Below are 15424 nucleotides of genomic sequence, written 5' to 3'. Positions count from 1 at the left end.
AGTTCCAAATGTTCCAATGCTTTTACCAGGACTATTCTCTTTTTTGCATTAGTATTTGACTTTTATTTGAGGATTAATTTTTGTTGGGAAAATATTGAGAATCATTCTGGTTGCCGATGTCATCATTTTTAGTATACTGAAACTTCTGACACGATGAAATTAATGACATGAGCAATTTAAGTAGTGATGCATTTACCTGAGAAAAGGAAAAATCTGGTGCTGATAGTCAACCATTTTATTTAGGTATAATGGGATAAAAATGTTTTTAAATGTGACCCTGAGGTACAAAAAAGTCATTGAGTCAATACACGTCCATACTTATTGTTAATATCATCTTACGTTAGTCTGTGTCTTAAAGCACTTTCAAATTTTTATTTTAAAACATTCTGACTCACTGAGGAACTAATATGCTATGTATTTGGTCACAGACTAAACCTAAAGCATTAAACAGTCTTTCTGATAAAACAGCAGCAACAGGGATGCAAATAAATTCCTTAAAGTAATAGAAATACTTAATTATCATCTGATAACAAACTCATTATTTAAGGAATAAATACCCACGGGAATGTCATGTTTTGAGGTAATTTTTCTCATTCTCTCCTTCAGTTATGACTTCACCTGAGTTAAATTATCACCACTTGTGAAACATATAAAGTAGTAATTCTTTCCTGGTGAATCAATTGTGTAAAGTCTTCACAGGATTTTCACTGGTTGAATTTATTGTATATCATCAATGTTGCAATGAACGACTCGTCCATGGTATTCAAGGTGAAAGAATGATTTTGACGGGGCAAAAAACATTGAGATGCCACTATAAATGATAACTCCATTCAAGCCTCATCGACTAGAAAAATTTGATCAATTCTGATAAAAAGTAGGTGTTCTATCAATTTTTTCTGTAAAATGGGATTCCACGCTTTGCTAAATTTAAACCGCGGGACTTCATTTCATGTTTTTTCATAAAACCTCATCTCAATGGGCACCTTAGCAAGCCTGTGCAAGAAGTTGTTGAAACGGCTAATTAATTTGGTGCGATCCCGTTATATTTGTGGTCCCTTTTGATACTATTTTTATCTTTTATTTATAGTTTGTGATTATCTTTATACGTAGGATTATATTCACATTAAGACTTTGAGTGTGGAGTAAAACTAATTTAATTTGTTGCAGACTTGTATGTGCTTCTTCAATTGGCTTTGGAACTGACTGATCTTCTTCTAATCCAGCTGATGTCTACAAGGTGAGAATCTGTCTTCGTCATTAGCTCAGTAAATGAATTTGCCTCTGCTTACCACCCATACCTTACCCTGACATTGAAATTATTTTCTTTGAATGGAAGAATTTCGTCGAATATTTTAATATTTTTCAACTGCTGAGGAATGTGGTCTAAATTTTTTCTTTTAAAACTAATGGTTTCACAGATACAGCTGGTGCTATATGGTACCACTAGGTGCTTGAGGGGTCATAAGTCTAGTTTTGAAGGAGATTTGGAAATTCAATCGTTTTTGTCATAAAAACGTAAATTATTCAGATATTTTTGTTAAAATACATGTTCTAAACATGCATTGCATAATAACATGTTGGCTCTAACATGTAATTGTAGTGTATTCCCAGGGTCCTCACGGGCAACCTTCCTAGCTATGTGGCAAATAGCGTTAGCCAGGGTGCATTAGCATCTGGCTGGGCTGCAAACAGCTTCATTATAGTGCATTTCAGCTGGAGTGATCTGAATGATCAGCAATTGTCGACAAAGAGAAAAAACTTAAGAGTATAACATACAGGAGTGGTCAGTTGACTGTTTTCATTAATTTTAGGTAAAAGCTGGGATTACTCATTATGAAAAGCATTTCCCCAGATAAGACTTCAGTTTTGCATTATTTGTCCCAAAAATTAAAAGTAAAAACTCTGCCTCACATGTAGGAGCATACTAAGTGGTGTAAAATAATCAACGCAAATGGTCAATTGACCTGTCGATACCCAGTCATTCTAGTGTTAAGGGATGCTTAACGAGTTGATACAATATGGTGCCATTAACAGGTTAAGTAAACTTAATTATGTGATATTCTAATTTTTTTGTCCTCAACCCTATAATTTATATCTTAGTCATGATGCTCAGGCTTCTTGTATAACCTTAATGTAGTCATAACTATTTTTTTCCCTGAAATTTTTTTAAGTATAGGCTACTTTGTTCATAGAAATATGACTTTTGAATAGTTTTTTTGCCATACAGTTCCCTGGCTTTAAAATATTTAGTGTTGTGCAGTTCTTTTGTCGACCATTGCCTTTATTGATTTCACTCGAGTTTTGAGAAAGTAGTCAACTTGATTTTTTTTCTTTAACTTGAATGAAATTTCAGGTTGCTCACTCTCTCTTAGTTCTTTCCTTTATGTAAAATTTTCCATAATATCTGTCTGGGAGTGCCATTTTAATGTTGTGAAATTACTTGACAGACGTGAATTGGAAGAGCAATGGGTCAGCTCATTGCGTGGGACCAACAGTGAAGGTGGTGGTAGCAATGCTCAGGATTCAACCTCGGGGAGAAGTGGTCCATCAGCCCCTTCTCCTTCCTCGGCCAACCCCCACCGTCAACGCCTGATTGGAGCCATCACGCGGAGCATCTTCCCAAACAATTGTGGAGATTCGGAGGGAAGCCAGAGACCATCCGAAGGACGTGACAGCGGAAGCTTGGGCATGCAGGAGGTCCGCGTGAGGCCCAGGCGTTTCTTCACTGTGCCCGAAGTCCAGGTCAACGACGTTCCCGTCGCTCCTGAGGCAGTGTCGCTCCTAGGGGAGCCGCAAGGGGGACGTCCACGTGCAAGGTCTCCACCGCCACCCGTGAACATATTTGTTCCAGTGGGTGGCCCACGGAATTTGCCCATGAATCCACACATTTCTTCGACTCCGACCTCGAGACGGGGTAGGCCGAATCCATTTGTGCAGCTGCATCAGCTAAGGAGGCTGGGCCAAGCAAGTGGTGGGTTGGGTGGCTCCGGGACCGTGGGCAACGGAGCTAGTGGAAATGGTGCCGGAGGAGCAGTTGGAGGTGAGGGAAGGTTTCGACGATTCCTGCACCCACGGTATGTGGGACCAAATCCTCTGGGTGATGAATACCGTGAAGATCCCCTGCAGGAGACTGTGGAAAACATCCTTCGAGGTTAGATTGTGTGTGTGTGTGTGTGCATGTATAACTTAAAGCTTGTGGCAGGCATGCACTAGCATGACTTTGACCAGTGCCAAACAGCCAGTAATATCATTGACAGGGTGTCTGGTCCGGGAAAACAGGGATAATCAGGAATAGGATAGTTTCCTTCATCAAAGAAAACAAAAGGCATTGATTGCGATTCGTTACCCATCATTAGTGTATTCATAATGTACAAATTATTTGGTTTTAGATATCCCAGTTTAAACAAAAGTTAATGGTCAATTTTAACCTCCTTTGAAAAAGGCAAGATTGGCACCCATGCGATGCCACTCCAGGTGACGTCACAGGGACCTAGTTTCTATACGAGTAGATAGGAGTTTTGCATCGTCTGAGATTACCAATGCATGCATGTGGATCAGAGCTCAGGGAAACATCTCTTAGTAATCAATTATTAAAATTGCCTATGGTCGGAAAGTTTCCTTCGTTTGATAGGGTATTTATAATCCTTAATTAAGCCAAGCGCTATCTGCTAGCAGGGTACTCTACGCTACCGCCATGCTCGGCAGCAAGCAGCCTGCATCGTAGCTGCATTCATAGTCTCGCACCCAGGTGGCCTCACACAGCAGCAGCCATACGTCACTTGGTAGAATTTTTACAGCCGCATCAAAACGTGGATGTCCAACTAGATATCTGAATTGAAATTTCGAACACTTTTGACTCTAATAAGATTCAAAACATGAATAATAGAATGACAGGCAAGGCCTAAAATTTCTATTACTAATTGTAAGTCTTTAAATTGGGAACTTAAAATAATACAGAAGTATAATTTGTATTATTTAAAAATATTGATGTAATTTTGGATGTTTCAAAATTCTTATCTATCGTCGTAATCGCGTAAGATTAACCTGGAATGTAGTAAAATTTCCCTGGAAAACCTGGAATTATGCATGAATATTTCTGCTTTGTTTGGCTGAACCCCTTGGTATTTTTTTAGAAATTAACGTCTTTGGGAAGGGAGTGGTGTGTTTGGAAACAGAAGGATCGTAAGGGTTAGACTCAGGGATCTCTCCCTCCTTCCTCCTCGAAAATTCCCACCGCAAATGTGAGGCATTTGGTGCAAAAGGGTTAAAATTTTAGAACAGTCCATCCCTCAATTAGCAGTTTACCCTGAAAAAGTTAATGAACTGGAATTCTCATATCATCACTAACTCATGGTAAGTGGGTGGCAACTTTCGTGTTTAATTATTTTTAATTGATGATCGAATTGCTAAGTGAGGAAAAAAATTTTGCCCAAAGTTGTCTTTCCTTTCTGTCTACTTCAGGAAAAGTTCAAAAGTTCAATTCATTCAAAAGAATTTGAAAGATGGAAGGTGAAGATAAGTTATACCGGAAAAAATCTTCCTAACTCGGCAATTCTGTCAAGTTGATTATTAAAAAACACAGAAGTTGCCCCACCCCCCATTTTTCATGAGTATAAGACATCATTAGAGTTACTGTTGATTGACTCATTGAGGGAAAATCATTCATTGAGGTAAGTTATCACACTCACAGTGTGTTAACTAGTGTGAATGAACCATGTGAGGCCGATGCACAAGGCTAAGGAATGGTGGAGACGTTAGTATGAGTTCATGATGTCATCTGAGAAACTGTTCATGCCATCAATTTTTCACTCTGATTGGTTTGGGAAGTATCCTTGGTAAAGATCCTGCTTTCAAAAATAGTAGTTGAAATTATAACTTGTGATTTGTCAAATGTCTTTGAATTCGATCGAATATCTAATCCATAGACTCATTAGAATTCAATCAAACCATAAAACAGGTGATATAAGTACATAATGGTAGCGGGTGTGACTTGGTTCAAATCCTTTATTGTAGAAGTTGATCAAAAACAGGAACGAGCCCATTCTACTAATGAATCACAATTTTTGGGTCTGAGGGAGCTACCCCATTGTGTCTGTCATTTGGTTGTGGTCGTGTTCTGGCTGTAAAGAATGAAATAACAATTGGTGGTGGTCATGGTAATGGTTGTATCCATGCTAGTGAGCACTTGCTCTTCTAGAATATAAAAATACTATGGGTATTGTGTTCTGTTTCTAATTCCTACAGTTGCAGTTATCTTTCATTCTCAATTGGTTTCTCATTTATGGTTGGATTCAGCTATTATGTGTGTCTGTATCGAGCAGGGGTGGATATAGTGAGAGGGTTGTTTCCCATACCCTCTCAGGTTTACTGTCCCCTAGTCGTGCCTATACTTTTATGCATTCGAAAGTCCTCCTCCCCATGGCACGCCTTCGAAACTTCTGGCAGGCACCCTTTCTCAAGATATTCAAGTATTTCTAGACTTGAAACATTTCCTTGATGCCAGTGAATCTTTTTCTAGCTAAAGAGCTCTTTCCCTTCAAAATACTTTCTGTTCCATGTGCAATTTTTCATGGGACCACTATTTCCTTGCTTATCATGCTTAACATTTTAAGTTTATGTCTTATTTGAATAGTGGCAAACAAAAGAAGATCCTGCTTTCAAAAATAATAGTTGAAATTATAAATTGTATTGTGTCAAATGTCTTTGAATTCGATCAAATCTCAAATCCATGGACTCAGTAGAATTCAATCAAACCATAAAATAGGTGTTATAAGTAATAGTAGCGGGCGTGACTTGGTGCAAATCCTTTATTGTAGAAGTTGAAGGAGTAAAACTCCACCTTTTCCATTGGGTGATTTATTTTTTCCAACCATTTTATCCGACACATCCCATTCAGCATGTAAATTGAGAAAGAAAGTGTACTAAATCACCTGGACCAAAATCATAAGTTCGAAATTTCCCTCTACATATGTATAAGAAACTGTGTTACTCTAACACCATCATCCACTAGCACTCTAGAGATCATATCCACCAAAAAATGGCAGCCCTTAAATCGACAATACATAGGGTATGTTACATCCCCATGTCCAAAATTAATATGGCGGAAGAACTCCGCACCATTAAAGACATTGCTGTTAGCAATGGTTACTTAGAAAAATTACTGTACACCATCTTCCGGCAGAAAAAGACTTGGATGGCACAAAGGCAAATCCCTGGAGGAGTTAGAAATTTTAACCCACAGTGATTCAAACCCAGTTAATGACCACCTTTATCCCTATGGCTTCCCCCTTCTCCATTTTCGTACTTACTCATCCAACCCTTTACCCACCACACCCACAGGGATGCCAACCCAAGCACCAAGCCCAACCGCCACCTCCCCCTAACCATCATCCCCTCAGCTTCCGAAAATTTCCCTCTCCATTTTTTAATGCAATGTATGTACTACTCAATTTTTCCTGTATTCCTCACCATGAAAAATGTTATGATGCTACGAAACCATGGTCGGACTAAATATATCACCATGTGGAAATAGCTAAATTTTTATTCCTTTAACACCGACAAAAAATCATAAAATGCCTGTCCCATCTCTATATTATAAGATTAATACCTTGTTAGCCATAATTTTTTGTGTGGCATTGACCTTTGATTCTATTTTATTGCCGTTCTGTCCCTCAGCATGCATACCTGCAACTCTCCAAAGACTCATTTCATACATTTGCATTTGCACATCAATTTAGCATATCACTAATTAAAAATGGCTGATTTTTTTAAAAAGTTAATTGCACTGCATTGCATGACATCTCCTGTGTGGTGAACTGCTGTTTCAATCTGTCCACAGCGTAGCCCTGCAACTTCTTCAATAATGTTTTCATGTCATCCGTAATTTTCCATGCATAATTTAGGTACATTTCTTCAAGAATCTATTGTTCATGCAGATGCCACGATGGCCGTGACTCACAGGATACAAGCCTGGGACTTCTCTTCATGCACCATACCAGAAATTGGGGATGGTGAGTAAAGGATATGATTTAAATTCCTTTTTTTTTTTTAAGTTGTTAGAGTTATTGCCTCCGTGGTTATCAATGTTTCCATAAGTTTTTCTGGCTTATGTCTTTCATAAAATTGTTAAGGTGCTTACGTTGACGTGGTGAAATTGGTCTATTATCTACCATTGAATGAAGTGTAATTTTCTACCTTAATGTATAGCGTGGAAAATTGTATTTTATTCACTGTTGGTTCTTGAAGTACGTAAACCTTCAATCTTACACATTGCGTCTTACACGCTTCTATGCAAGCCAGGTGGTGGCCAACAAGGCATTAAATATTAATGTCAATTAGTATCTTGGAGTATAGGTCTTGAAGAATTCGAATGCAAATTTTTGCCTACGTTTCAGTATATTTATACACTTCTTCAGGGCTATGAATGAATATCAGCATGTACATAAATTTGATGCAGAAAGGCATAGAAGGTTTTGGAAGGTTTTTACGACAGTAAAAATATAAAGAATTCAGTTGTAAATTAATTAAAAAGAAGAGACTAGAAGTTTGACACTAGTATACTCTGAGAACATTATCAACATTAAACATAGAGATCAAAAGAAAGGAAAAAAAAATCAATTCATTAAATATTAAGCAAAATTTCTAGCAGGGGAAGTCATTTTACATTATCTTATATTAGAAGAATTGAAGGACTTCATGACATGCAGTTTATTATGCCACCCTCAGCCTTGTGATTGTAAATCATGAATCAACTATTTTTCCATCTCTTTTGCCGCCCAGCTCCGGTGATCCTTTAGAAATGACACAATCATTTTTGGGTATAACTCCAGAAAATAGGCTTCCTGACACTCAGAAATTCCATTTTTCTGTCCATACATTATTTAGGATATCAGAACCCAAATATTGCAAGGAGTCAGTGTAGCATTATGTTTGGTTGTCGATGGAATGAAGGCTTTAAAATTTGAGAGGGACTGTAAAAATTATTTTAGAAAAGGATTACAAAAATGACAGCTTCACCAAGAGAATGTTTGCTCACTGATTAAATCTTCCCATTCTCAGAAAAGTTTTACTGGAGCAATCGCTCAGAAGGACATTCTCTTTGGGATAAAGTGTAATATGTACTAAATGCTCTGATTTATTTTGAGATAACCCCTTGACCAGAGGCATTCATTAAGTCAGAAATTCATGAGAATTCAGTGATAGCCATGCCCAATCTTATCTCATACTTGTGAGGGATAAGATTAGAGCATTGGTGTACAGTACTCAATGAACTTTATTTGGTCAGAATATTCATTGAATCAGTTTGGGCATATAGCTTGGATGTTTCATAACTTGAGGAAATATGGGTTGAAGCTTTGAGTATAAAAGTAAATATGATCATGTTTTTGTAACAGAAATAATCATGGAGTTATGGCATTTTCTTGCTGTCATATTGTAATTGTGAGTTCTTTTTGTGATGTATAAAAGTAAATATTGACTGTGTGTCTGGCTATGGTATATTTCTAGACAAGCCTGGATTTGGGAGTAGGTTGGTGTATTTGCCATCACCAGATTTTTTTCATGTACTTTTTATAAGATAATATTGAGTTTAAATGGGTACTCTTCTGGCATAGCAATCAAAACACCATTTATAATGCTAATATATTTTGGAAGCACTATTCATCAGTGGTATGTGAAAGCATGATGAAACTCAATCCCAATATATACTGGCTGGTTCTCTTATTTACATATTAAAAATGGTCAGTAAGTGTCTCCCCAAGTACAAAAAAGATAATGCTCATGTGTGTGTGAATATTTTACTCCTTACTATTGCTCTTGTGAGTGAAAAATTACTATCTCTATTTCCAGGAGAGCAGAATGTTGTGGTTCCTGAGTGCAAGATCCATAATGATGCCAGCGTGGATGTTTCCAGTGATGGCCGAATGCTGGTTGCTTTGTTGCCCCCTGGTCGACTGCAAATCAATACTATGCTTGGTAAGGCTAGTTGTGTGTTGACTACTGATTTTTAAAGTGAAGAAACTGATGTTTTATTAGTACCAGATCACTGGAGGCTTAAGTTTTGTGGTAGTTGGGGGATTTCATCTCAAATCAGGTGTCAGGTGACCATCACCGATTTCTCTTAAAGTTATGAGGGCTGAGTGAGTCTTGACTTTTCGATATGTGAGCGAGAAAATACTGCTACTTGACTCCTGCTCGGTTTCGAGATTAATATGCTCGAAAAGCCGAGTATCAATACGGTTCAAGATCTTTGTTGTAATGGAGTCAATTTTTCTCAGCCTTGCAATATTGTGCAAAGTAGTATTAATTCTCTTATATTTGTTTTTAAAAATTTCATAATGCCATGCCACAACATATCGAAAAATCTCTTACGTCTATGCCTAGAATCGAGAAAATAGCAGTCTGTGTAGGATTGACTAATAAAAACAGATGCACCAAATTTCCAATTATGAACGAAGGCCACTTCTAGCACTAGCACATCCCCAATAAGTTAAAACAACATATTTAGGCGTTAAATTTTGGCCTAGTCTAAATATTAAGATAGGGTAACACAATTTCTATGATCAAAATTCTGATCCAGCCCTCAATGATCACAACACTTATATTAATCAGTAGGCATGCTAGAACACACAAGAGATAACCCTCTCCACAATGCAGCATGCCATCACTTTCCCTCTACCCTTCCTCTTTAAGCACTAATTTGGACATCCGTCGTTTGGAACTAATTTGGGAGCAGTCTTGTTTAGCTGGATTTTAGTATCCTGGGCTAATGCGCATTTTTATTGAGTTTTTAACCAGTTTTTAAATAAAGCTTTCCTAAAAAAATATACAAATACATTTCATACACTCAAGGAAACAATATAGTAATGGTGGTAGGGTGCTATGCCGTCCTTCACTGCCAAAAGCTGCATTCCATTTATTTAGATGAACCAATTTTTAAGTGGTGAATTTTTATCATATCGTACACATGATTAAATCGCAAATTTTATTTTTAAAATGTGTGTAAATGATGATTATTTATTTATTAGCTAAAATTTATATTTTTCATAGAGACGGGTCGAATAGCATTTTTCTTGAATTTGAATATCGAATACGAATACTTAATTTTTTTCCAAATGCTTCGCTTGAATATTGAAGTCATTCTACTTCAATAGGTTGAATAGGTTCGATAGGTTGCCTCTTCCTGGACATGGGTGTGTGTAATTGTCTGCTGTTGATTGTTTAAACTCGTCATGTAAAGGCCTCAATGTGCTGTTTTCAGGAGTAATTGAGATAAATATGTAAAATGTAAATTTCATCATGCAAAAGGGAGTTATAAAAGGAATTTAAGTATACCGGGACTAGCCACGGTGATAACTTTTACGGGAGTCACCCGCAATGCACAATTGTGCGAAAAATCCACAGAGAAAAAATCATTCGCCTTGACCGGGATTCGAACCCGGATCCCTCGATTTCCGGCCGAGTGCTTTAGCCAGTTAAGCTACCGAGGCGTCAATCTTCCCTGTGGAAATTTGTGGACTATACCGGACAAGGTGGTATGGACTGCGGAGCATATTATGCGACGAGCAGTCCAAATCAGGAACAGCCTTTGTATGTGCATTTGAAGGTATGCATACATTCTTCTTTGTGTTGTTCTAGTGGAGACATCTGGATCATACATTTTTTAATCCTTATTTGCAATGATAAGTTTTCGTAAAAATATTATTAAAGAATTGAGTCAGCCAAATGTGCAAACCTTCATGTAAGACCCTATCATTGTCAACGGATTAAAATTGAATCACGTACGATCTGTGCTGGGTACAGTACACTCCCAATTTTCCGGGCTAATGATGGGGAGAGACGGCACGAATAATCGGAAATCACGGATAACCCAAACTTTCACTTAAATGTCTTGCAATGCTCATAATTTGCTTGAAACAAACAATATATTATTATCTATGCAGGTATTCTGTTATTTTAGAGTGCTTCCCAGACTCAATGAGAGCTTTCTTTGCCAGTTCGCGATCTTTTTAGTGGTTATACTTGTATTATTAATGCTCCATGTTAGACCTGGTTTTGAAAACCACACATCTATGGCTTTATGATCATGGATACAAAAAAGTGGTTCGCACAAATGCTTCATAACCACTGCTCGACGTCGGAAACTACACTGTCAGGCACGATGCCACCTAGTCGTGTCTCGCACAAGTTACCCAGGTTGCAACTGCTGCGGGACGTGTGTCCATGATCATGGAGCACGGTTGTGCACTGCGAGGCTTGGAAAAGAGGAACACAGTGCGCCAGTGAATGCAGTTATCGTGCAATCGCTTCCATTATACAAAGGGGATTCAAACAGAAATAATAAGCCCGGTTTACCATAGCATTCAAGTGCAGTAATTCCGATGATTTTTCGTCTGATTTTATTTTTTCATAAAGATCGCGGAAAAATTGAGCGAGAGTGAAAATCATGCACAGATAATCCGCAACACGGATATACCGCAGCCGGTTAATCGGGAGTCGGCTGTATTTGAAATTTGAATAATTGAAACTTCGTGTCATAGAATATCGAATAGTGTAATTAGCTCATTACTTGAGGTATTCAGTGATTCAAACGTCCCATCCCTGGGTTTTAATTATATCTTTTGCATGCAAAACAAATATTTTTTAATATATTTTTTTATATAATAATATTAAATAATATTTTTTTAAATATATTTTAACTACAAAAAATGTTTTACTCCTCAACTTTGCGTGATTGTTCTTCAAGGATAAAATTTTAGCTAATTAAAGGAAAACAGTCACCAAGAATGGTGATTTTCTTTTGTTTAATGTCAGTTTTCGAATTTCTTAAATGTGGTTTGGGACCTTACTGTAAGCATGAATTCTCATATTTTTGTTCCCTTTATTGTGGAATTTATTGAAGATCTCTCCACATGTATATCTTGTTTCCTCCGAGTATTATGTTGATGTAATGTTTGATTAAGAGTTATTTCATAGTCATTATACTTAACAAAAATCAGCAAGCAATGTAGATGCAAACATGGCGCAGGAAATTTGATATTTTTTGAAAAGGTGCTGAGTGGAATGTCTGTAGGAGGCATTGGGTCTAATTGTTATCATATTTACGTAGCTATTCTCATTCTGTTGTTAGTTTTAAGTTGAATGGAACTTAACTATGTTTTTCCACATGTAACATGCAGACTATATTTTATGTGGAAAAACATAGTTTAATTTTCATTCAATATGAATAAATTCCATAAAGTAACGCCTCAAACCATCAACTTTGTTAGTTTTAAGAGTAATTTTCCTTCTCTTAACAGGAATCTACAGCTTGGAGTGGGGTAACCTTGGCGACTGCCTATTCATAATGTCCCTTGCTCAGAATGCAGTGTCAGTAAGCCTCTCGCCAACCTGTCGGCACTTAGCAGTTGGGCTGGCTTCTAGGAGGGTAGCCCTATTGCCTTCAGATCGGCACACAATGGCACAGCTTTATCGACTGGAAAGTGCTCCACCTTACCCTTCACCACCTCCTTCATCATTGTCATCGTCTAAAGGTAAAGGGACAGGTAAAGGCTTGCGTCGCGGTGGGAATGGCAATCAGGGGTCAGCGCCAAACAGCTCCCAAGTCATTGGGCACCTACACCACATACGAGATATAGAGCAGGGACGAGGTCAGGGACATGCAAGCCTGAACTGCATTCGGTGGATGCCCGTAGCTGGACAGGGTCTGGTGTTTGGTACAAGTACTGGCCATCTCAAGGTTCTCAGGTAAAGGCAGTGAGTCTTTCCTCACTGGAGATTGATCAGGCTGCCTTTGATTGCATTGTTCTTGTGAGGAGGTCCTTTTGGTTTGCAATCATGAAGTAATTCTTGCTCATCCTTATCCGAAAGAATTCAATTCTTTATTCATAGGTCAAGATTTGTTTATATCCTTCTAGGTTCTGGCCTGAGTAAGGATTGCATTTTGATTAGTTTGAGTCCCTACGTTAAGATGCGGTATCCCCCAACTTAGCCAAACTGCCGTGCCTTGAAAAAAGGAAGGATTTTGTTGTTTTTTAGGATAGAAGTTCTGTATTATATCTTAATTATTGTGTGTGCCATATCTATTCAATTGATTTTTTTAACATAAGACTGTCATGAAGGATTGAGTGTGTTCATATTCAATAGATGGGGGTATGTGATGGCTTTTCTTTCAAATTCCTTATTATTAATGAGGAGTGAATGAGAATTGGAGGTGAGTAAACTTGCTTTCATGATTGCTGATCGAAATGTATCTTCTTCAGGCATGTAAGACCATTAAGAATAGGTTTGGTATGTTATCACTTGAGGATCAGGCATAAAATGCTCGTTTTTGTGAAATCAGACCTTCTTGGTGAGTATAAGTTATTTTCATCATAATCACATGATTTCATTTATTCATGACAACTAGTAGTAGTAATCGGAGTAGGCCTTATGTTTTTCTGTAAGTCACTTTGTACATTCAGACTGTGGATACTCTTCAATCCATGCAAGTATAATTGTCATGTTTTTTGTTACAATTAAAAATTGGCCATAAATGTGTGACGTCATTATTTTCCAGAATGTATTTTTGTCATCAGCATGGAAATCAGTTTGTATATTCATATTTTTGTTGGGCTCTGGTGGAAGAGTAGGTGTGACCTGGATTATGTGATTGCTGTAGCACATAAAGACTTTAAAGATACAAGTGCTTAGTGAAATATGATGTAATGGTGCTTGAGTTTATGAGCTGTGGAAGCCTCTATCTAATTGTCTGTAACTGCTGGACATGTTCCTCGAAGGAGGATTTTTTTGAAATAACTTTACATAGAGGAAACTTTCTTAATATTTGTATATGTGTTGCTGCATCATGTCTTCCATCATAATTGCATACTGCATTTGGTGTTGATAAGAAGAGTTTTGTTGAGTGTGTTTAGAACATTTTTAAATATGTGACTGTAACGTTTTAAGTTTTTCATGACATTAAGACTTATCGTGGTGACCAAAGATAACCATGTTTTTTTTCTGCAAGATTCATCATTGGTTTTTGAAAATCGATGTGCAGCCCAGATCTAGTTTGCTCCTTGATAATGTAACCTGCTTACATGGATAGTCATTTAATCCTTGTGTTTGTTCTTTGTAGAAAATATTGATAAATTTTTGGAATGCATTTAAAAACATGATGAGGTAAGTTGTTATCACCAATTTCAACAGACAAAAGAATTTCATTTTGCTTTTGTTTGGAATTGAGAGAATATTGCAACATACTACTCACTCAATGATACTCAGTAAGACAGCCTAATCTCTGCGATGGGGCTTCAGTATCTTATTTTAATTTCTAGATGGTTTTATTGAACTAATCTAAAAGTTACCTTAGACGTTATATTGGGCTAAGTTGTATTATTTACTAAGAAATTGTGGTATTTGTTGCTGTGCTTTTGGTGAACCATTCTTTGTAGTAAACTTTCCTTCATACATCATGAGTACTTTTGGTTGTGTGAAATACTGGCTCTTTTTCTCTGCATAATTTGGACATATTTACATGACATGTATTTACATATGGACATAAATATTTGAGCAACTTGGAAGATAGGTGATGGGATTATAATGGCAGGAAACACACATTATATGCCATTTCATTTTGTCTTCAGTAATAAAGTAACAAAGTGCTTCAATCATACCATGAGTTAATAACTATGCATAATGTTACCAAAGTTGTTGTAGTCCATGGAAGTCTGTGATTGAAAACAAACTTATCCAAATGTTAATGGTCATATAACCATTATCAATGCTATAGAACTTGCTCAATATAATTTCATGTGAATTGGAAAATCTTTCGTGAGTGGTAAAAAATTCTGTTGAAAAGACAGCATACATGTGGTCATGTTTATCAGTAAAATCCTGTGCTACTGTTCATAAAATATTTTCATTTTCATCATAATGTTAGCCATAGCTTTGGTTTATTGATGTAATTGCTTTATGTTGTTATATGTGTTTGCTGTGCCTGTGATATTTTTTTAATGACTTGTATCTTTGTATACTTGTGCATCACATTTTCATCTTAATGTAGCATAAATCTCAGATGGAATTCATTATTTAAGTACTAATTGTTAATGCTTCATTTGAACTCAATACATCTTTCTTGCAATTTGTATGTGTTTAATCATTCATTATTATAATGCATTTTCTCACACCAATACCTATTTAGAAATTTTTATTCTCAATGTGCTAGCCTTCTCTGAGGTAGATGTTTGAAATTTATTTCATTGGCTACAGGAATTCTCTTCTTTGTTCACATTTAGTAACTGCGTATATATATATATATGTAGTACCAAAAATGAATATCTTAACACTCATCTATCTAAGAGAATCATATTACGAGAATGCTCAATTTTTTCTTCATTTGTGGCTATAAATGGTCGTCCAGCTCCTTCATCACGCGTAACACTTG

General features: G+C 36.9%; 1 protein-coding gene across 3 annotated transcripts in view; it reads left to right on the top strand.

Moving 5' to 3' along the window:
- LOC124167710 (serine-rich adhesin for platelets-like) overlaps window positions 1–15125 on the top strand; it is a 56132-nt gene extending 41007 nt beyond the window's left edge. For 2 of the 3 annotated variants that reach the window (XM_046545715.1, XM_046545713.1), the window contains exons 17-21: window positions 1168–1237; window positions 2448–3151; window positions 6903–7010; window positions 8848–8973; window positions 12297–15125. In XM_046545715.1, coding sequence (XP_046401671.1) covers window positions 1168–1237; window positions 2448–3151; window positions 6903–7010; window positions 8848–8973; window positions 12297–12748 — 1460 coding nt within the window. In that variant the 3' untranslated portion in view covers window positions 12749–15125. The remainder of the gene's footprint in view (window positions 1–1167; window positions 1238–2447; window positions 3152–6902; window positions 7011–8847; window positions 8974–12296) is intronic. The other variant, XM_046545714.1, reaches the window with a different exon arrangement.
- Window positions 15126–15424: the final 299 nt, after the last annotated feature.

The sequence above is a fragment of the Ischnura elegans genome, chromosome 11 (genome assembly GCF_921293095.1).
Source record: "Ischnura elegans chromosome 11, ioIscEleg1.1, whole genome shotgun sequence".
NCBI lineage: Eukaryota > Metazoa > Arthropoda > Insecta > Odonata > Coenagrionidae > Ischnura > Ischnura elegans.
Note: the sequence above shows the minus strand (reverse complement) of the source record. Positions and strands in the feature narration are given on the sequence as shown.